Raw genomic sequence first — 22,268 nt, 5'->3', positions numbered from 1 at the left:
CATGGAGTTTGACACTTCTGGGAAGCCTGTAGTCATGTTGTTCTCTTTGTCTACATTAATTCAAGGCTGTGAAATTAAAGAGTGTGTAGTTATCATGGTGGGAAGGGAGACTTACATGGATCACAGCATGAAATCTGTTGCTGTTCCTACTATGCAAGGAAAATATACATATAGGTTTACAAGCTACAGTTTATTTTTCTAAGGTTGTTTTGTTTTTTTTTCAGAATCAATTTTCTTATCTAGTTGTATAAAGATAGTTAACAATGAAATTATTTTTATCACTTGTTAAGTATTTGCATAGATGCTGCATTAACCTTTATGGATCAGCCTGTAGTATGTCATTCCTACATTTCAGCTGGGAGGTAGTGTTTGGTTATAGCTCAAGTTCTTGCACTTAATTACAGCTGGAAGTGTTCTGTGCATATCCCAACTGTCTCTTTAGGGTATTCAACAGTAGTGGCATGAGTCTGAAGAAGTCAAAAGCTATCCAAGGGGCTACAGGAATAAGAAAACAGGCATAATAGAGCATGAATTCTGCAGGTAACAGTGCTTTGACTTCAGGAAATATGTAGACAGTGGGTGCATCCTAATTTGCAGTCATAAAAGTAAATTCTTCATCTTTCCAACCAATAATGCCACTACACTAGGCTTACACCTGGTTGCATGTGCTGCCACAGTATATTCAGATGCTGCTAGTGAGTGACAAGCCAAAGGAGTTGTTACCTGGAGATATTTTCTCCTGCTCTTATGGAGAAATGTCCCATTGGATTTAAAAGAAAATGCTAAACTGTGCAGTACTTTTGAGAATTGCTCTACAGCAAGTATGGCAATTATGCCCTTTTGCAGCGTGATTACACCTGGTAGTTCAGAAGTGCATATGATACTACATTTTATTAGATTACACTGGTTTTTGGAAGGAACTGACCAGCTGGTTTCTTGTATATAAGAATCCTTGGCATTTTTTCTGCGAATGGCAGCCTTATTGTCTCAGTTACCAACCTGCTGAAATGCTGAGAAGCAAAACAAGAGCTAGTTAGAGAAGCTCTAACTTACTTGGAAACTATCAGCATTTGTTTACTGACTCTCAAACTCATCCGACTCCCTGTGTCCAGCCCTGTAATTCCTAACTGATGCTACTCCATTGGTCACCCAGACCATACACCCTTTTGGAGGTAAGGAGTGGATAGCAGGTTCTTCCATCCTTTTCCTCTGCTCTTCTGGACACATCATGGTGTGGAGGAGACATCCTGCTTTGTCATCTCGTAGCAGCTTCTTTAGTGTATTTGTGTTCAAATCATACATTATTTCTTGTATGAAAGAAGATGGTAGCGATTCTACAGTGATAAAATATGTTTTGTGTGCAATTGTCAGAGTTAGGAAATGGATTATATGCTAAAACACCTCACAGATTAACTCCAGGGTTATCCCTTTGCCAGGTTTGATTCAGAGACAAGTGTGGACTGTTGTGCTTGTGTCTGCCCTCCATGAAGTTTCCACCTGCCAGGGAATCTCTAAAACCTGACAGCGTTCTCAATAGTGAATTTATCTTATGATTGCAGAAGAGATGTTTTGGGTCTACTTATGTATTCTTCTTAGCTCTTGAAACCAGGATGGGAAAGTTTCATGTTTGTGCCCAGTGGTGAGCAAACAGGGCTGCCGTTTTGTCACTAGAATGTGCAAAATGAGAACCCTAGAATTTGGTATTAGGACTATCAAAGTGTTTCTATTTTAGGAAGGCATCAGCATGCAGATGGTATTTGACCACATACTGTTCAGACAATCATGATTTTCCTTTTTTTCCTTGTTCTAGAAACAGTACATGTAATTCTTCAACCTTTGATGAATCTGAAGAGTGGCAACTTGCTCAAGATGCTGAGATATGCTTGTTGAAGTCAGGAGAAATCATGTAAGCAGAACAGTTTTGTTACTTCCAGGCTGAAAGAATAAAGGCTGAGATCAGATATCAGCTATGTGAGCACAACTCTTGCAGGCTCCTGGAAGAGCTGATCCCCTGTGTCCTACAGTTGAAGTTGATCTGAGGAGGATGAGAGAGTATAACTCAACTACACAGAGAAGCAGCAATGAGCCATGTCCTCTCTCTTTAGTCCTACAAGACTTTAGTGCAAGTGGAGAATGAGAAGGAAAGATGTAGGTCCACATCACATCAGAAAATCTTCCTTTCTTAGAAGGGAGGTACTGTAAATAGGAGGGGGGCTTAGAGGGCTCTGCAGTTCTAGCAGTCTCTGAAAGAGACTGCAGGGACAAGTCAGGCAGTGCAGTGCTGGTTGGACCTGTTTGCAGGCTGAAATAGATATCAGAATGAGGCCTGCTCATATAATGCTTTAGGACTTTAGCACCTAGATAATGCTTCATGTAGGTGCTAAGAACTTCCTTTTCAATTGGAAGTATTATGAGTCAGCTTTTTTACAGCTTGTGTGGGTAAAATAGACCACGATGTAGCATTAAATGCTTCTAAGGATCTAGACAGAGCTGCTATTCACATTTCATCCATCCATCCCCTCTGTACTCCTGATCCCCATTTCCTGTAATAATGATAGTTCGAAAGGTGAATAAATTAGGTAACTTATTTTTTGTTTACATTTTTGTTTAAAAAGAACAGTAGAGGGCAGCAAACTCCCTTTTTATTGTAGTGCCTCTAAAAGTCTATTCTAGCACTGGTTTTCTTTAGTCAAAATGAAATAAATAAGTTAACAAAATTCACATTTGCCAGAGCAGTGAAAGTTCTTAATATCAGTCAGCTTTTCTGTAGTTTTTGCCTTCCTCTAAGGCTGAATTTTCATGCATCTTGTGGACCTGTCCCAAGTATGCTGTGGAGTCTGCCCCAAATAAATGCAAAATTAAAAAAAGTGATAAGTGGGTTTGTCTGAGTAAGTGGACTGGATCTCTTCATTAATTGTATTTTTCTCACTCACAGGATCAAAATACCCCTTACAGTGGAAGAGATCATAAACTTTGGAGAGAGCAACAGAGAGCTGTTCATTAAATCCAGCACTTACAGTATCATTCCCATCACTGTTACAGAGATGGGGCTAACAATTAGCTGGATCTTTTCATCAGACCCCAAAAGCATATCCTTCAGTGTTGTCTACCAAGAATCTGAAGACACACCACTGGATCAGTGCAAAGTAAGAGCTTTGTTTCCTTACTGCCTTAGAGACTGTATGTCAGCTGCCTAAAGGAATCAGCAAGTATCACTATAGCTTCTACTGGTTGCATCTGAAATTCACCCACTATAATTAAACAAAACTGGAAGTTCCAAGCCTGCAAAGTTCTTTTTTTCCCCTTTTTCAGTCTTAGTTAATTTGTAAGCTCTTTAGGGGCAATTTGCCAGCTCTTGAGCGTGAGCCATAAGGAAACATAAATTGCTTAGGTTATCTACATTTCTTACAAAGCTTATGTGGTGTTTAAAATTGATTTGCCAGTGACCAAGGTACCAGTTTTTATATGTGCTGTCCATGTATCATGAGGATTATGGATTAAGTGAATGTATTTTACTCAAGTAATTGCAGAGTTTTACTGAAGACAAGGCAGCTGCTGGTTTAAGCCACCATGGTAGGGGGAACTCTACAGCTGTGATTTACTAGGGGAATAAGACATTTATATAGCATGTGTTAATTCACTCTGTGGTTACCAAGTCCATGTAAAATATCTCCTAATCTGAAAGCCAAATGAAGTGTGAATGTCGCTTTTGTCTTGATACATTTATTTGATATAACTTTTGAGTTTTATAGGGTCATTCTTGATCTATGTCAGCTGCTCTTCTGACAGCTGTGCTAGGGTTTTACAGGAAGACACATAGAATCAATCATAGATACACACACTTTTGCTGTAAGCTCGGATAATTAGGATTTGCTGAGAAAGCTTATTTTATAATACAGGGAGTATAAAAGCATATATGAAAAGATATATTTAGCTAAGTCTTGCTCTTCAATATATGCACTTAAGGTAGCACCAGCTGATGTTAGTAAAGTTGCTTAGATTAACATTTAAAAGATTCTGTCTCTAAAGCAGTGATTTATAGGTTATTGCTGTAAAGAGATTATCAGATGTCTCACTGTGAGATTTTAGTTTGGGTGAGGTTTTAATGCTCATCACTTAAAATAATTAGTTTTGCAGGCATATATGCACTCTGGGAGTTTCAAGATGGCTGAAGTCTAAATGCTTTTCTGAAGGCAAATGTCAATTTTTAAGGCAAATAGCAAGCTTCATTTTGATTTGTATTCAATTCCAGGTTCTTATCCCTATGACTCGCTGCAACTCTCATAAGGAAACTATCAGAGGACAGGTGAAAGTCAGAAACCCTGGAATCTACACACTGATATTTGACAACACATTCTCTAGGTAAGTCCTAGGTGGGTGTAAAAGGTGAAATAAGCTTTGTTTTAGAGACCGTGGAACTGATCAGATATATCATTATTCCTCCATTCAGAAGTAAGTATGAGAAACTGGCCAAGAGATCTTCAAGGTCGAGTTTTGGTTCTTGTTCTTGTTTGGGTTTTTCTGCCCCCACAGCAGAATTCCACTCTTCTGTCTCCACTTCTGGGAAGGTAAACAGAAGTAAGCAAGACAGTTTGGTCAGGATTGTCATCTTATTAACAGCCTTGCACAGGCAGACTTTTTTTTACAACAGTCAATTTTTTTACCTGAGTATAAACTGAAAGACTGAATACACTTTTAAGGCTTCTTGCCTAGTTCACTTCAGCTAACATGATCTTTTTGCTCTCTCTTCTTTCTTGACAGGTTTATCTCAAAAAGAGTATTTTATCACTTGGCTGTTGAGCGACCCGTCATCTATGATGGAAGTGATTTTCCATAGCCTTGACTATACTGTGTTATTTTTAATTAAATTTTTAAGAAATTATATTATTTATGTACATGTAAGCAGACTGATTACCACTGTGTTTGAAGACTCTGAAACTATGCAACAGTTATAATGCACTTAAGAAGAGATGTATACACTAAAAAATGGAAGCCTTTTCAGGAACACTAATGGTTCTGTACTGTGTACAGATTGCTGAAAAGCCAATGTTTGATTTAACAGGTCAATAATAATCAATTTTTTTTCAGTGGGGAGAAAAATAAGTGTGTGGGTGTCTAAATGCAAACTGAAATTCTCTGCCGAGTTACTGAATTATTTTGCTTCCAAAAATATCCTTCAAAAGGAAATTTAAAGAAAAAAGTCTATTTTTGACCTCTTCACTGAGGAGTAAACATAACCATTTCTGTTCTGCTGCTCTTACAGTCAGAACAGCAATTATGCAATACTTCAGCTTTCACAGGCATATATTGCAACACATCTAGAATTTTTTATCTTTTCCAAGTTTATAGACAGCAAACATAGGAGTTTTTTACGTTCTGGGCTAAGATTTGGTGAGCCTTAACTGGCTTTTACAAATGCTTTGTCACTACCAGTTACAAAACAGCACAACATGAAGCAGCAACTCCTTCCATTTCACTCACCATACTCTGTACGTCAATCCATTCTTACAGTGGGTACCAGTGGCAGAACAAGGAGTATCCTCTGTAAAGTACTGCTCACCGTGTGATATTAGGAAGAGGAAAATTCCTTTTTCCTGCCTTAGCACCTTAGTCATCAGCAGTCATAGGAAAGCACAGTTTCTGAGGACATCAGCAGTGTCTCTCTCTCGACCACGTGGAAGGCAGCAATAATGTTTGAACTGGTCTCAAAATGTCCATCCAAACAGAATGCGTGTCCAGGCCTGCTGAGCTCTCCACCCAGTGTTAGTGTATTTTCTCCCTTTCCTAACCCTTGCAGTTGCTGTATCCAACTGCTAACTTTCCATCTTGCATCTGGGGAAAGAGCTGGCTGTAAACACTGCCTCTTAAGGGAAGACAGGGTTCTCATTTATACAGAACTTCTACGCAAACCATCTGCTTTCTATGTAGAATTTTATCCTATTGTCAAAATATCTGAAAGCAGATTTTTTTTGGTTTTAAAATCCTGTCTTCTGATGGAATGGCAAAACATTTGGTAGGATAAAGGAGAAAAGCTCTTTCTCTCAGCCAGCCCCCTTCATTACTTTAGGTGTATCTGATTTCCCATGTCATTTTTCTCCCAAGGAAACCTCAGACCTGGAAGGTTTTAGTGCAACAGTTGGTAGAAGGCCAGCACAGCCTGTCAGGAACCCTGTAGAGATCTGGTGGCAGCTGTAGCTGATACACATGGGTCATGGTGAGAGACAGAAAGTAAAACATAATAGTAAAGAAGAAAAAGGGGCAAGCACCAGCTGAAGCAAATGGTTTAGGGGAGGGGAAAAGGTCAAACTTGTAAATATAAAAGCAAGGGCAAGGAATTAGAAGGATCAGCTTGACTAGGGAAGAAAGTCAGGAGAGTCCAGCTGGTGTTTATGTGTTGCTGGTCTAATCGATTACCCACAAGGGTTTTCTGACATCGAAAGACTGGTTGGTTGTTTAAAAGATGGAGATGAAAAAACAAGTGTTGGACATTTACTTAGTAGCAGCTGAGGTAAGAGGGAAATTTATGATCATAGGAAAGAAAATAATTGCAGATAAAGCTAAAGGTTGCTTATCATTTGTTCCAGTTGTTAACAATATATAAATGCAGTGATCTTGAAAAAGACTGTGGAAGAATAACTACTTTTCATGGAGCACCTAGAGTTTAGGTGTCTGGTTAATGGATGGTGTTCCCCTCCCTTCAGCTGCCTTCTTGCCCATACCAGTGGTGTGCCCCCCAGCCTCTGCTAGGCAGAGGGGGCAGTGCAAAGTACGAGCTGATTTACTCCTCCTCCTGAGGAGTACAGTGCAATTAAACCCTTACTCGGCTGTGTGCATGAAAATGAGATGGACAAGAGATGGACGTGGGCAATAAACAGGCCATAAATAGCACATGGATCGGTTCAGGAATTATGGCATATTTCAGTGTTGAAGCTACATTTTATATTTAATTAATCAAGAAGAGTTTATTTATTGCTTAAAAATGGAGTACTGTGTACCATATGCTATGCAATTTCACTGAGCTGTTACTGAAGTCTGCTGCAGTTTTCCTTTAAGCTTTTAGGTGTGGTTTTTAAAAGCATTTTGCTGTTCTTAGGTAGAATACTAATCTTACTGGGATATCTTTCTTAAAATGCCAAATGGAAGGTAAAGGGACACTGTCAAGTATCTTGGGCCAAAATATGACATCTCTGTTCAAAAGTATTTGAAGTCTCTCTATTCAAAATTATTTGACAGCCTTGCCTCTTCATTTCCTCTTCACATCCAGTTCTTAACACTTTTTTCATACTGTGGCAAATATTTTAAAGCCACTGTTTATGTAATTCTTCAAGTAATTGTCTCCATCTAGTAAGCTAGATGTTTCCCTGAAGGTCTTTCATGTTGACAGTCCTGAGACTGGCTAAAGCATATTTTTGGAAGGAGGGGAATAAAACCCCTGGATTGTTTTCATTTAGCATTTGAGTCTTTATGGTACCTTCTCTTCAAGTTTTCCTATCTCTTGAGAGTAGTTTTATGCATTTTTTTTTTCTCTCTGAAAGAGGACTAAGAGTGAAAGCCAGAACCCGTAGTTTAAAGATCAAAAGGTTTGCTCCTAACCAAGGAGAGTGTTTAAGGAGAAGAAGTTTCAAATGATGAAATACTCAGGATGTTAAGGTACAGGAGTGCAGCTGGTCAACAACAAGAATCCCATCGTACTAGCGAGAAGAGGCTGTGCAGAGAAGATAGTAAACAACATGACATTAGTACTGACCTTTTGTTTGAATGCCACTGACAGTTTATTACTGGAGCCATGGAAACCCAGTGAAGGACTTCACAAAAGTGCAGGTTTGTGCAAGAGATTATTTCATTCAAGCACCTTATACCTCCATTGATAAAGCATTTGTTCATGTGAGCTGTGCCAGTGATGCTGAAAAGTGTGTTTATTTACAGGTGCTCAGGTGATTTGTTGAATTGGGCTTTTTAATTTGTTAATTGCAGGAATGCAACTAAGAGAAAAAGAAATATTTAAAATTGATCATGAAGTTAATTGAAGGGGTGTCTCACTCCTAGGACAAAGAGGTTATATACTGCAGTCAGCATAAGCAATTGGATGATTTTCCTGGGTACTGGAAAGGGTAAGGTTTGGAGGGTGAGATTTTTTTGTTATGCAGAGGTTTATGTGAAGGAAATAATGTAGTTTCTTTAAGAAAATGACAGTGTTCCTTTACTCAGTGTTTCTTAATGACAAATGACAGAGATGTATTGCACGAGAACGTACCATGTTACAAAATAGCAAAGCTACAAAAGCCTGACTTTGCTCCTTCCTCAAAATTGAAATTGCACTATAGTTTTAATCATGCTAAATCACTGAGGTTGTAACTTGTTCAGAAGCATCTTTTGGTCTTAACTGCCAAAGAATTGCAAACCCTGTTCACATCAAACTTCCTGCTCCAGATATGGGAAAAATTATGTATACCAGTGTCTGTACAGTTACAGAGATGTAGACGGTTGTGTACTGGAATGTTTCTTGATGCTTTTTTTTCCCTTTTTTAACCTCAGGAATTAAAAAATAAAATTCTTTATCGTTGTGAATGTGTGTCCCTTTCCTGCCTTGTAGAGATAGCTTTGTGCGGAAGATAAATCTGATGATTGTATGGTCTACTTCTGAGCCGGAAAAGCTTTTACAAAATAAGGAAAATAGAAAACAGATTTTCAACCATTTGACAAGTAGTGGCGAAAGGCCACATCTGTACAGCACAACAGAGGAACAGTGGAGATCCTTAAGGGGTAAGTGAGCCGGTCCTCAGAGATAGTACAGTCCCTGACAGTGAGCAGCATGGTCCTTCGGCTTAGGGCTCCCATCTGGTTTTCCCCAGGTCCCAGCTGGGTCTGTGTGCCCGGGTTATGTGGTGTGGCAGCGAGAGGCCAAGAAGTGCTGTGTGAGTCACAGTCACTCGTTGGGTGTCACCTCAGTGTTTGCATCCGTAATCCCAGCCCTGGTACACGTGGTAAACACACAGGCTCACCTGAGCTGCTGGGGCCATCCGGATGGGTCAGGAGGACAGCAGGCCCCATCACCACCAGTTGTTGCTATTTCTGTTTCCTCACAGGAGTTTGCTGCTGGTGTGGAGGCTGCGATGCTTCCTGTCCCCACACTCCAGCAGGAATATACGTGACATGTTTCAGACTGATTTGTGTTTGTGAAATCTTCCTTCTTCTTCCCATCTTCCTCAAGCTTTGTTTTTATTACTTGTTTATTAAGTTAAAATATGGAATTCAAGGTTATCCTCATTTTGTGCCATCCCTCATTTCAAAGCTACAATTACAAACAGAAGTCTCAGAGAATCTCCAGGAGTATCTCCACAGGATGACACAAAGCAGCCTTTTATTTTCAAAGACAAGGTGAAGAATTTAGATACTGCATGCGTCTTAGGAATATTCCTGATTTTGCTTAAGTCTAGAGTTATCTTGCTCTGCAGAAACATCAGAGAGGGAAATTCATGCTGTTGCCTGGTAGTGCACATTGTCCCTTTATCCCTGCTGGAGTGATAAAGTCCCAGCTCCACACTCAGAAGCTTCTCTCTAGGCCAGGGTCTCCAGCAAAGCCTAATCTGGAGTACAAGGGATCTGCCAAGACTAAGTTTTACAAATACACGATACACGTGTAAGTGCCTACACCTTGCTGTACATCAGCTCTGCAGGGCAGGCTGTAGCCGTTGAAAACCCTTGTGCACATTTCCAATAATCCATTTTTATCCATACTGATTACTGCCTCCCTTCCTTGGTGCTAGGGGCAAGACCCTCCCGACCCCACTTCTGCCTTATATTTCTATTTTGCTGTGAGGAACATGTGAAGCTGCCACAAGACAGCAGTACCCTCTGCATTAGTCCTTGAAGTGTCATGGGGATGCTTTGAAAGATAACGTACAAGATAAGGTTTAAAAACATATGGCCCAGGAGACTTGGAAAAATCAGGCAGCACTTGAAGGCACGGGGCACCACCATATCTGTTCAGTTAAATAAAGGGTGATGGATTCAAAGCATACTTGGGTCCATCATACTGAACTCAGACCAATGGCTGACTTAATTTTTCATCACTTGAGTGACGATTGAAGCATTAATTGCCTTACTCTCACATTCTTCCATCACTTCCCTCTTCTCTGGAAGAGGTGCTTTTGTTAAGCATGTCTGTTTCGGGCAGGAGCAGTCATCAGGTAGGCAGGTTTGCCTGTGGAGAGTGAAAGTTTCTTATTGGCTCTCCCAGCTTCCTCTCCCTGTACCACAAGCAGCGGGGTGCTGTGCTACGTGACTGCCTGCACCGCAGTCCCCGGGTGACAACACTTAGGGCAGACAGAGTCAAGCTGCTCCTTTAAAGAAAAGCGACAGCAGAGGAGACTACAACCCAAAACTGGGGACATCTATGAAAAAACATCTTTAAAAAGGAGAGAGGGGAACCAAGGCATGGAAGATCTCAGGCCTCTCCCAACAATTGCTTAGTGACCATCCTGCTAGAGCTGTGGGTAAGGCATGAGCAGTGTCCCACAGGAGGTGTGAGGGGACAGGGGCAGGAAAGGCAACACCCTTTGCCTTCAGGGAAAACTCCCCTCCTGGAAAATGTATCAGCTGAAAACTGGGGACAGGCTAGTGAGGCATGAGAGTGATTTTGGTAGGATAAATTTAACTAAAACATCAGGGCAGAGGGACACAGGAGCCCCAGGAAGGCTTGACTACAAAGAGCTATCATGCTGGCAGATGGAGGCCTCCAGCAGATGGAAGAGGAGGTAATGACAGCAAACATTTCCATGACTGAGTCCCTGCTCTGTGGTGGCCAGCAACAAGGGACCCCACCAGCAACGAGGCTACAGCCAGAGGGCCCGTAGGTAGGCAGCTTTCCTGCGAATACATGTGGCACCAACAGCCTCGGAAGCCACCAGCAGCTGCTGGACTGCAGGCAGCTGTGGTGGAACAAGCTCGATGAGGGAAAACCCACCCCAGAGGGGCTGGGCCCCCAGCTCCCCCTGGCAAAGTGGCAGGGAGCAGCCTGATTCAGAGCAGGATGTGCATGACCCAGGGATGACCCCGTCACCCCAAACCACTCCAATTTCACTGTCGCTTCACCACCCTCAGCAGTTTCACTCGCTGATCAAGCATGAATATTTCCCATGGCGTTTTGGGGAGTGAAAAACCTTTTATCTCCTCTGAGAAGGCCACAAAATAAAAGTTCCCAGGGCTGGTGAGATGCTATGCAGGGAACAGGAGCTTGAGGCCCCCAGACAAGACCAGAGGTTGGCAGCCCCTAAGGTTTGCACACTTGTTTGTTTGCATAACTTGAGGGCTCTTTTGGAGCCAGGAGCAACCTCTGGCTAGGAGCACCCTAGAACCCAGCCATAGGAAGCGCTGCTATGGGAAAGCATCCGCTCCCAGTGTGCTCCCTCCTCCCCTGCCCTCAAAAACCTGCCTTCCCTCCCGAAACTCCACCCTACCCCTCGCCTCAGAAGCCTAAACCTGCTGGTGCCTGTGGAGTTCTCAGCTGCACCCCAAGGGTTAGATATGTGAAGTAAATGCTGTTAGCAAAGCTTTCCTGTGGCCTTTTTTGAGACAGGTAAATCCTGTCATTGGAAATAGGTCATGTATATGGATCCAAACCTGGGAAGGACGTGTGGGCAAGAAACAACCAGTTCATCATCTCAGGATATGTGACAGTGCCTTTGTTTAGCAGAATTTCAGCTTCTTTTTGCTGAATACAGATTGCAAAACCCCCCAAAACGCTTCTTGCCCATATAGTAAAAGATATATACATCTTAGACCATTTTTTTTTCCTAAGGAAAAGGTAAAAAAATATTTTAAAGTCCAATAAATGTATATAGAACTAGAACCCCATCTGCTTAGATGTACCCTATTAGCTAGAAAAGCAGTGCCAAACAACACAGAAAGCTTGTGTTTATCAACACTCTTTAATGATAAATGCACAATGAAACCACTTTTTACCTGAAAGAAATAATTAACCAGAAGGCAAACTAGGTTAAACGAGATTATTTAAAACAAAACCTCCTGAGCACCATGACTTGATATTGAAGACTGGGAAGTGGAGGCTGCAGTCAGGCAGGACAGGCCATGCCACGTCCCTGCAAGGGGCAGTGGACACTCGATGTCCTGTGGCCTCAGGCACTGTTACAACACCAACACCAGCACCCTGAATGTCCTATAGAAGTTGTGGGGTGCATTACAGCACATCACTTTTGGGAACTGCTGCCTCTGCCGACCTGAAGTCTCATTCTAAATGCCATTAAATCTGACACTTAATAGTGCTCTGTCTTACTGGCACCAGGCTAAATATATTTTGTCACTGTTAGCAAAGATACCAGCGCATAACCGGCAGTCAGCTGAACCACGGGTTTGGGTTTTGTGTTCTGGTTTACTACAGCTTTGCACCATTCAGAACATACCCCTGGGACAGATAATGCAATGTCTCTGATACCCTTGAATTTTTACTGTGAGGTGTGATTTGTTTCCAGTACCAAAGTAGGAGCCATAGCATAACTTGTACCCAATTTCACCTGATATCACACAGCTAAACTACTGGAGAAAGGCAGATCAAATTCTGCAATGACCACTTTATGAACACAGACAACTGGCTTTTCTTTGCAAGAAGACACACCTGAGCAGCCAAAAAGAGTTGCATTTGCCCAGGCACAGAGAGCAGCATTTGCCCACTGCAATAAACCAGTGTTGAGCTAAAGGCCATTCCCCTTTACAGGGGAGAGGATCTGGTATAGAAGTCTGGCAGGGCACCAGAGTCTGGCCACTTCCACAGGAGACCCTGGCACCACAGCAAATGAAGGCTGAACCCCCTCCAGCTGCTTCCCACGGGCAGGATGAGTGGTTCATCCTGCTTTATCTGCCTCTGTTGCTGCCATAACTAGGTTTATCACCTCCCTGTAAGACTTGTTATTTCAGGCTGTGGTCTGAGCTGCAGATGGGCCAGCTATTTACAGCTGTCACAAAGATAGCTTTTGTCCTCTGTCAGTTCTGCTCATGGCAAGCATGGTTCCACTTTGCTGCCCTCTGCCAAAGGTTTCCTATCCTTTCAGCGAGCAACACTCGGTTGGGTCGCACACGTCAAGGACGAGGCCACCAACCCTTTCTGCTCCTCTGGGACAGTCTTTGAGTACACAGGTGGTTTCCAAAGAGTTTCGTGTTCCTCTGGAGAGGAGAGAGTAAGGACTAACTTACAAGAGGACTTTGCAAGGAGGGGATATAACAGAGGAGGTCAAGTGAGTGCTAAGGATCAGGGAGTTCCTCACCCGCTGCCTCCCCAGCATGCCAATGGACCAGTTTGAGCTGTGCTCCTGGCTGTCGCAGGCAGGGGAGAACTGCTTTTGGTCCCTGCTTCGGCAGCAGCCACTGCTTTGCACCATCCTGCCCAGCGCCATCCTGAAGCGCTGACCAGCAAAGGCGTAGAGGAAGGGGTTGAGGCAGCTGTGGAGGAAGGCGATGCTCTGGGTGACCTGCAGCCCGATGTCCAGCCGGTCGGCAGCCTGACAGCTGTACACTGCCCCGGTGTAGGTGCTGATGGCTTTGACCAGCAAAACAATATTGTAGGGGAACTGAGAGAGGAGGAAAGCCGTGATGATCATGGTGATGATCTTCAGCGACTTCTGTTTTTGGGATCTTTTGGCTTGTAGGAGGGTCTTGATGATGAGGGCATAACAAATAACCATGACAAGGAGCGGGAAGAAGAACCCAATTGTGACTTTCAAGACCAGGACAGTAACCCTGAAGATCCTGCTGACGTTCGGGGGGTATGTAATTTTGCAAACTGTTATGTCACCCACCTGCATGGTTTGGCTGTATATGATTTCTGGGATGCACAGGCCCATCGCTGTCAGCCAGACAGCCAAGCACATGAGGTTGCTGCGCAGGAGCCACCTTCGCTTAGAAGTTTTAGCTTTCATCGCCTGGACAATAGTGATGTACCTGTCAAAGCTGATGCAGGTCAGAAGCAAGCTGCAGCCATAGAAGTTGATCTTATACATACTGTTGACGGCTTTGCACATGAAGCCCTTGAAGATCCAGCCACCAGAAGCAGCCTTGGCCCAGAAAGGGAGGGTGAAAAGGAGCAGCAGGTCTGCAATGGCCAGGTGCAGCAGGTACCGATCCATCATGCTTCTCCTGAAGTGGTATTTGCAATAGACAAGCACGACCAAGGCATTTCCCACTGTGCCCACAGTGAAGATAAACCAGAAAAACACAGGCAGGAAGGCTTGAGAGAACTGCCTGACCTGCCCCTTGTCGCACATAAAGTCTGTGTTGTTCACTGGGTTTCCACACAGGAACAGCACCGTGCTGTCGTTCCTGTAGTAATCCAGACTGGTCTTGCCAGGGAGGGTGACCTGCAATAGCACATCTGGTAAATTTGTGTTGAGAGGCCCAGCAAAGCATGCATTTGCCCCTCTCCACCAGATGCATTTGACAATGCCCAACATATTCAATTTAAATGGGAAAGTGCAAAGGCTGCCAGGGAAACAGTGCGTTTCAGACTGCTTGAAGCGTTCAGCACAGCAGAGACTTGTAAAAAAGACCCACTGAATAAACCCACTCTTTACAAAAGAGCAGTTCACCACCTCCAGCCAACTTCAGTTATTACAATGGCAGGTGGTGAAAGCATTTTCTCTGTCAGATCATTCAAAACATGGTTGTATTAGCAACCAATACATAATAAAATACATAACAAATACCTAACAAAATGCAAAATGCCCAACTTGGAAAGAGGTGGGGAAGAAGGCTTCATTTTACTGCTACAGTGGAATGGGACCACTGGTTTGGAAGAGGCATAAAAGTAATGGAGGAAAAGAGGGGGGAGAGGGAAAGAGTGATGAACAGTAACATAGCTGTATACTCACTATGCTTGCAGCTGCCATCTTCAGACAGATCGTTACTCAGTCTTGAAGGAGGCCCCGTAGCCTGGAGAGGATAGATGAAGGAAAACAACTGATTTAGAACAGCTCTGAAGCAGGACTGTGACTTTTTTCTTTCTTCCTCTTCTTCTTCTACCTTAATAAAAACCTCAAGTCTGTGAAACAACTCTGGCCGGAAGGTGAACAAACCACACAGAAATTGATGTTACTGATTTGAATTATTTAGCTATTTCCATTTTACAGATTTACATTTATCCTTCTTTAGGTCTTCAACTTCTCTATGGCACTGTGCTGATTAAGTCCTTTGATGTACTACAGTCACTGCAATCTCATTTTTAACAAGCTGTAGACTCCCCAGTGTGCACATGTAAGAAGGGAGCAATCTGAAAGCACCATATCTTCAAAAAGATTCAGGAGAAAAAAATAAAATGTGCCTCTTAAATATTTAGCAACTAATAAGGAAAAGCACCTGCCTCTAAGGTGGCTTGCAATCTTAAATATTTGCATCCTCTGCAGCAACTGATTAACCTCTGCTTGCAACTTCTCTTTCTCAACTGTGACCCTGAGGTTAGCTCAGTTGGTTAAAGCGTGATGCTAATAATGGCAGGGTTTGGGATTTGACTGCTGTATGGGCCTTTCACTTAAGAGCTGGACTCGATGATCCATGTGTGTCCCTTCCAACTCAGAATATTCTGAGATTCTGAGTTTAGGCACAGGGCTCATTGCTGTGGGCTTGGGAAACCTAAGCCTCAGTAAACAAGTAAATACTGGGTTTTTATGCTGCAGATTACTTTTCTAATCAGTCTACCATCACAAAAGGTAGCTGAGCTTTGCAGGCTTGATGTCAAACACAAGCACCCAAGTATTCACCATGTTCTGCACCAGCCCGTCTGTGATAGTACCTGGGGATGAAGCCTGGTGATACTGAGGACCTTCAAATAGCACAGTCCTTCCCTCCAGAACCCTTCAAAAGCAGGTCGTGTAACAAACCAGAAGTTCGCCGCCTTGCAGAGCCAAACCTCTCGCCACAGCAGAAGCCAGACAGAGCCGAACCTTCTCCATGGAGAAATGGCCCATGTTCATGCTCTGGCTTCCCTCTGGCTGCTTGTTGCCTGTTGAGTAAAAGCCCCTGTGACTGTGGCTGGCACAGGCGGTCAGTGAGCTGCTGATTTCTCCCCATACCCACTTCTAACATGTCGTAGCATCTGCTGAAGAGTGCAGAGCTGTGCATCCCCAGGGGGCTTTTTAATGTCATTTTATTTTAGCTGTCAGACCTACCCTAAATTGCAGTTGAAAAGATCATTGTAATGGGGTCAGTTGAGTGGCAAAAAAAAAAAAGGTGACTGGAATTCTGTTTCCTTTCCACAGAGGTTGACCGTGGGAAAGACAGACATAAACAGTGGAGGAGGTGGGGGACTCCCTCGTGAAGACAGTCTGAGCGAGTTGGGGCTGTTCAGCTGGGAGAAGGGAGGGTTGTGTGGAGGCCTCACAGCAACCTTCCAGTATCTGAAGGGGGCCTACAGGGAAGTGGGAGGGGTACTCTTCGTCAGGAACTGTAGTGACAGCACAAGGAGTAACGTGTACAAATTGAAAGAGGGGAAATTTAGGCTGGAAGAATTTTTTTTACTGTAAGGGTGGTGAGATACTGGAAGAGGTTGCCCAGGGAGCTTGTGGATGCCCCAACCCTGGCACTGTTCAAGGCTAGGTTGAAAAAGGCCATGAAACCTGGTCTAGCAGAAAGTGTCCCTGCCCATGGCAGGGGGAGGTGGGACTAGATAATCTTTAAGGTCCCTTCCAATCCTTAATATTCTATGAGTCTATGACTCACCGGGACAGTCGCTGCAGGGGCAGGGGGGGCAGCCTGGACGTGGTGCCCAGCAGCCACAGCTCTGCATGTTTGCTCTTTAAACCTATAATTAACCTTTGGGCTTTTTGTAGGCTGAGCTGGGTGTGTGCTCCTGGGACCCCAGCCTGATTAGACCTGTCACAGACTGTTTACTCTGTGGTTTGCACAGCTTATGTGGCTCAAACACAGATGGCAGTCTCCTTTCTTTTTTTTTTTTTTTTTTCTTTTTTTCCTGGTAAGCTCTTTCAATAGCAAAAGGACAACGTCCCATACCATCATTTTTCTGCTCATGTGCATCATCTAGCCCAGGGCAAATCAGAGGCTGCTCCCAGGCTGTGTCCTGCTGCAAAACACTTTCACTGGAGGAAAAAAAAGAATGCTGGAACAAAAAATGAGTCTCTCTGGGCAGCCACCAGTGTGCCCTGCGGAAGCTGCAACAGAAAAGAGGGTCTTGTCCTACCCACTTCAGGCTGACCTACAGGCACAGCTTCCCATTGCTGCACACCAAGGCTGCAAGCAAGCAGGAGCCAGGGTAGCAGGAACTGCACCATGCCTCACAAAAACTGGTGGTTTGCAAGCAACAGCAAAATGGAGCAAAACGAAAGCACACTGCTTTCAAGAGGAAAGGCCAGGCTATTCCTGCTGCAGAAAGTGGAGAGACCCAGGACAGGACTGCAGATAGTCACATAAAGTTCCTGCTGGTGAAAACCATCCAGAAGAGAGACAGGAAAGATTTTGAAGAGGAAGGCAGTGAGAAGTGGTTAATAAATACATGAAGTCGTACGTCTTATTTCTTCTTCCTGGTAAGCTGGCATGCAAATTATTCTGATTTAAGTTCCTCTCTTTGCAGGAAGTCCAAGCACCACGAGGTTTTGCTTTAATGATGTTGTTCAGCTGTGACTGATGCTCGTTCGACTCACACTTCAAGGAAATTTTCAAATTGCAGTTCAGGCTCAGTTTCACTTCTGGAGAAAACAATTATTTGGGTTAGGTTTTGGGTTGAGCTCCACCGTTACTTGGCACCATGCTCCAGTGTCAACAGCGTGGCATCTCCTTCCAAAGGGAAAGTCGCTCCACACTCCACCACTAACGTGTCTGCATATCTTTAATACTTAGTTGTCACCCTGAAACTCTTCCTGAAACAGGTGTAGGTTTGTATGTGATGATACCTCCATAACACACTTGGCCTCTGTCACATCCTGGGCCCTTCCAGTAGAAAAACAGAAGTGGGGAAGTAGTGTCAGCTAAACTCCAGGGTATCTGCTAAGGAAAGCACAGGTATAGTTTCTGGGATCAGGTACAAGTTACTCTGGGCTGGCAAATGGCTGCCTGACAGTGGATCTATGGTAATTATTCCTAATCCAAGCTAGTTTGGCCCCTGGTGTAATGCAAGCTGATTCAGCATTGGGAGAGCTACATTAACTTCAGTAGTGTAAAGGCATGCCCATGGGCAAAGCCTCTGATGCAAAGGATCTTCACATCCTTTGGTCTCTCCTTCAAGAATCTGAGCCCTCATGTTCAGGATTTAAGTGACTTTAATCGGACTTAATTTAATTCTCCCTAGAAGCAAAGTAAAAATATTATCGGATCCCACCACTTCACACAGCCATTTCCACTGTATTAAAAGTCCCTGGAGCAGATAAATGTCCAGATCAGAGTAGAGGGAGCTTCTCATCTTGTTCATTAGTTTTCTGTAAAATGCCATTTGTTAACTGAGTGTTGCTGACAGCAGCAGCTTTTTTGCCCCTGAGGGTGAGAAAGGAAGCAGAACAGTGTGAACGTTTGTCCATTTGCCAAATTTCTTCCGAACTTGCTTCTTATTTGTACCTTCACTCAGTGCCATGCACAGTTAGCTCCTTTCAAACAAAAACTGAGACAGTGTGGTCAGTTCTTGCAATACCAGCATGCATCATGAGATAACTTGGGATTTCCCTTCAGCTTATGTCATTACAAAACTCGGCATCTCTCTTCTTCTTACAAATATGTTGCTTTCATGTTCACCAAGAGAACTTGAAAGTGTAACACATTTTTCTTTGTTAATTTAAAGTAAGCAGGAAAATTAAACCCACCAGCATTTCTTAAATGTCTTCTTTTTAAATTCGGAGTGCTTAATATTAAGCACAACTTGGGATGGATTTTAAAGCTCCTCGTTTATTGTGTTTACTAATGGCAGAGATGTAACCAGTTTGATGTGCTGATCAGGTTCTGGAAAGATTTTGCAGAAACAGAACAAAACTTGCAATTATACCCTCTGCTGAGGCTGACCAAGAAGTTTTCTTTTGTCATAGTGAAAACTGCACTGTGTTTACATTAAATCTGACTTTTAATATATCTATTTTCCACTCCTCAGTTAAGAGGACATTAATCTGCTTCTTTCCAAGAAGGCTATATTTGAGGTTCAGCAACTCCTCAGACGGTCAGCTGAGGAGAGGCTGTGGCTGCAATTCACTGTCCTCTATGAGCAGGATATTTTAAAGACCACAAGATTACAGAATGAGTTGAAAGGGACTTACAAGAATCATCAAGTCCAGCTCTTAAGTGAATGGCCTGTACAGGGATTGAACCAACAACCTTGGCATTATTAGCACCATGCTCTGACCAACCGAGCTAAATCAGTGAGACCTGTGCCTCTGACTGCCAGGTTAGTGCTTATGTAAACTACACACAGGGATTCCTGGGAATTTCCATGCCAAGCAAACAAAACAGCATTCTTATTCCCATTTACAGCATGAGTACAGAGTCCTTAAATTTCTCCTTCTCTTCAGAAAGGTAGAAAGCTAAAGTAAAAAACTATCCTGAAAACTCTCTGAATAGCCCAGGCAATTAGAGCTTCCAGCCCAAAAATGCACCAGCCCAAGCCTGCCCAGGTGAACTTCTAAAAATAGCCAAAACCCCACTTAGTTTTGGCTGTGAGGATGGGCTGCACACACAGAACTTGGAAGAAAAGAATATTATTTACACTACCCTAAGTGTAGTAGCACTTTTCTCCCACATAAATGGGACAGGTTTAAAGTGCAGAATTACTAAGTACTGAAAATACACAGTTACCCGGTTTCTACCACAAATATGTATATATACACCTACATTGCTGTGAAACCAATTCCTGTTTGCTGGCAGGGTATGCTTCAGCAATCCCTGTGTAGAGCCATATAATCAGCAGGTGCTTTTACAGAGCACTGAGATGTTGCAGAAGATCCCTGAAAATCAGAAACATCAAGTTTAATGTGAACAGGGTTCCTCATGTTAGTAAGTAGTTGGGAATTAATTATCTTATTTAGATCAGCAAGGGTCCCAGCACTTTAAAACAAATTCTGTAATGAGTAAAAGCACATTTTGTTGATGGTGTTGACTACAAAATACTGCTTTGTTGTTTCAAAGTAATTCTACAGAGTAAGTTTATCAAAGCAGCAAATAAAACTGTGGGCAGCACCTACTGCACCTTTCATAGCGAACAGGATGATGTTTTTATGGTGGAGCGGCATCTTGCACAAACCACCAGCAGTTTTTCTTCCACTTTTTCAGTCTTTTCCCCTTCCTCTTCGTATTTCTTGACTTTTTTTCTTATTACTCAACCTCAATTCTTGTTGTTTTGTTTGTTGTTTTTTTTTCAGATACAGTAATAGTCAACACACTAGTGTTGGCTTCAGGCTAATAGTCATAGCCTGAACCTATTGTGAGAAAAACAGAAGGAATCTATAATGGCAATCTTGTATTATGTATCATAGTAAAATTATAGCATGTAGTAAAATGTGTACTACGCAATGTAGTAAAACGTTTAAGGCACGGATATACAACAAATCCATCTGGTAGTTTTTCTTTCCCCCATTCTCTCTGTGTATCACACCATAATGTGCCAGGTAGGCTCTGGCACACATTCAGGCGAGACTGGACAGAAAATAAACTTTTCTCTTCCAAAAAGGTTCTAAGAAAAGGCTTGAAAGGCAGAATTGTACTTTTCACGCAGATGAACAGTATAATGTTTTGTCATTATTTGCATATTGCTGGAATTTGGTACCAGAGATACTAAACATTCCCTTGTAATGACACATTAGGACAAATAATGGCTTTTACTGGTGTCCTTTTATCATTAGGCAGCAAATACTCAGTTTCAAAGAACAGGATTGTACCCTACAATTCAAAATACAACCTTCTGGGTTAAACCTGTCAGTAACAACAGTCCTAGGCGACCCACCTCAGCCTGGCTTTACTTGCTTCTGAATCAGGTAAAAATCCTTCTTGTGTTCAAGAAAAGCCTTTTTAAACAGGCTTTATACAACCATTTCTTGAGAGGCATCTGAGGATCTGAACCTGAGAATAACAGGCAAATTATTAGATCATGCACAGCTGAAATAAGCCAAATTTATTATTCACCTATCTGTCTCTGAAAAGCAATTAACTAAATTCACCACTGAATTCATTAGCAATAGCAGCAATTACTGCCAGCAGAAAAGCCCTGTGTCCTGTAAAGCATGGATATAACTGGAAGGCAGAGTGGACAGCAAGAAGTATTTTGGTAGTGCCACATTTCAGTGTGCTTTTCCCATTAGGTGTCACTGCAGGGGAGGGCTGAGATACAAGAATGAGGCATTCCCTATGAAAAAACACACTAGAGATACACATATATATAAAATCTAAATGGAGTTTTGGGTATGGGTGTGTTTTGGTGGGTGTTGGGTTTTTTTGTTTTGTTTACATGCTCTCGCACTTGACATTTGATAAAGAGACAAGGTTTTCCCCTTCAGAAAAGGTACTAATGATAATGCTGACTTTGTAAGTCCAAATCAGGGCTTTCTTGTTCTGACTAAAAGGCTTTCTTTTTGTTAGTTACTGTGTTCCATTCTGCAAGCTGACAAGTTAGATAGTTTTATAACCATTTATAACCATATAACCATAACTACTTTTTAATGAGGAGGAAAAATAACAATTAGTTTCAGTTTTTGTCATTCTTCAGTTTTTCCTCATCTATCACACTTGTTGGTGGCCCAAGTCCATACAAAATACAACTTGTGAGCCAAGAGGTGGCTCTTCTTTGGAGCCTGCTGCTTCAGGCTGTGTCACCAGAAACCACGTGGCTGTGGAATTCTGAAAGCTCTTCCGAGTGGGTACATCTGTTTGATGCTCAGCTGCGTTTGGCTCCGCTGGCCTTGAGGTTCAGCTCTCTTGGCCTTCTTTTGCTTGGCAGAGATACTTTCTTATAGTAAAGGCATTAACGGTGCCTTTGGCACTTGGCAAACAAGGACAGACAGATCAGACCTAATTCCTGTTCAGGGGGTAAAAAACCCAAAGGCTGGTGTTGAACATTCTCATTCCTGTTAGGTATTCACATTCCTGTCCTGTGTATTCTTAATTTGGGAGCTGTCTGTGCCTGCTTGCCTAGTTCGGAGTACTCATTTTAAAGTAAATGTTCTGTTGCCTGCATCTGTCCTCAAGGGATATAAAAACTTGAAAGATCTCGGGTCCAACTACTATTTTAGGAGAATTATTGCCTTTGTTACTCACACTGTAGCTGGTTCATACAGTGGCTTTTA

General features: G+C 42.8%; 2 protein-coding genes and 1 long non-coding RNA gene across 5 annotated transcripts in view; 2 read left to right on the top strand and 1 right to left on the bottom strand.

The window, feature by feature from the left end:
- The window catches only part of FYCO1 (FYVE and coiled-coil domain containing 1), a 32,458-nt gene extending 26,514 nt beyond the window's left edge, over positions 1 to 5,944 (top strand). For 2 of the 3 annotated variants that reach the window (XM_027897080.1, XM_027897079.1), the window contains 4 exons: positions 1,811 to 1,906; positions 2,936 to 3,146; positions 4,253 to 4,362; positions 4,762 to 5,944. In XM_027897080.1, coding sequence (XP_027752881.1) covers positions 1,811 to 1,906; positions 2,936 to 3,146; positions 4,253 to 4,362; positions 4,762 to 4,837 — 493 coding nt within the window. In that variant the 3' untranslated portion in view covers positions 4,838 to 5,944. The remainder of the gene's footprint in view (positions 1 to 1,810; positions 1,907 to 2,935; positions 3,147 to 4,252; positions 4,363 to 4,761) is intronic. The other variant, XM_027897081.1, reaches the window with a different exon arrangement.
- A 427-nt stretch (positions 5,945 to 6,371) lies between these two features.
- Positions 6,372 to 8,571, top strand: LOC114064227. The gene is made up of 3 exons (XR_003572712.1): positions 6,372 to 6,383; positions 6,761 to 6,766; positions 7,660 to 8,571. It is a non-coding gene; the product is annotated as an uncharacterized LOC114064227 (long non-coding RNA).
- A 4,284-nt stretch (positions 8,572 to 12,855) lies between these two features.
- CCR9 (C-C motif chemokine receptor 9) lies at positions 12,856 to 14,462 on the bottom strand. The gene has a single exon (XM_027897084.1). It carries the CDS (start codon positions 14,460 to 14,462, stop codon positions 13,206 to 13,208), a length of 1,257 nt encoding a protein of 418 aa, XP_027752885.1. The 3' UTR covers positions 12,856 to 13,205.
- Between the last annotated feature and the right edge of the window lie 7,806 nt (positions 14,463 to 22,268).

Source organism: Empidonax traillii, unplaced genomic scaffold (assembly GCF_003031625.1).
Source record: "Empidonax traillii isolate 1590-97213 ecotype Southwest subspecies unplaced genomic scaffold, ASM303162v1 scaffold527:size1067160, whole genome shotgun sequence".
Lineage (NCBI taxonomy): Eukaryota > Metazoa > Chordata > Aves > Passeriformes > Tyrannidae > Empidonax > Empidonax traillii.
Note: the sequence above shows the minus strand (reverse complement) of the source record. Positions and strands in the feature narration are given on the sequence as shown.

Excerpts from the sequence above, each read along its gene's own strand:
- CCR9 (XM_027897084.1), bottom strand. The coding sequence starts at position 14,462 with ATGTTGGGCATTGTCAAATGCATCTGGTGGAGAGGGGCAAATGCATGC.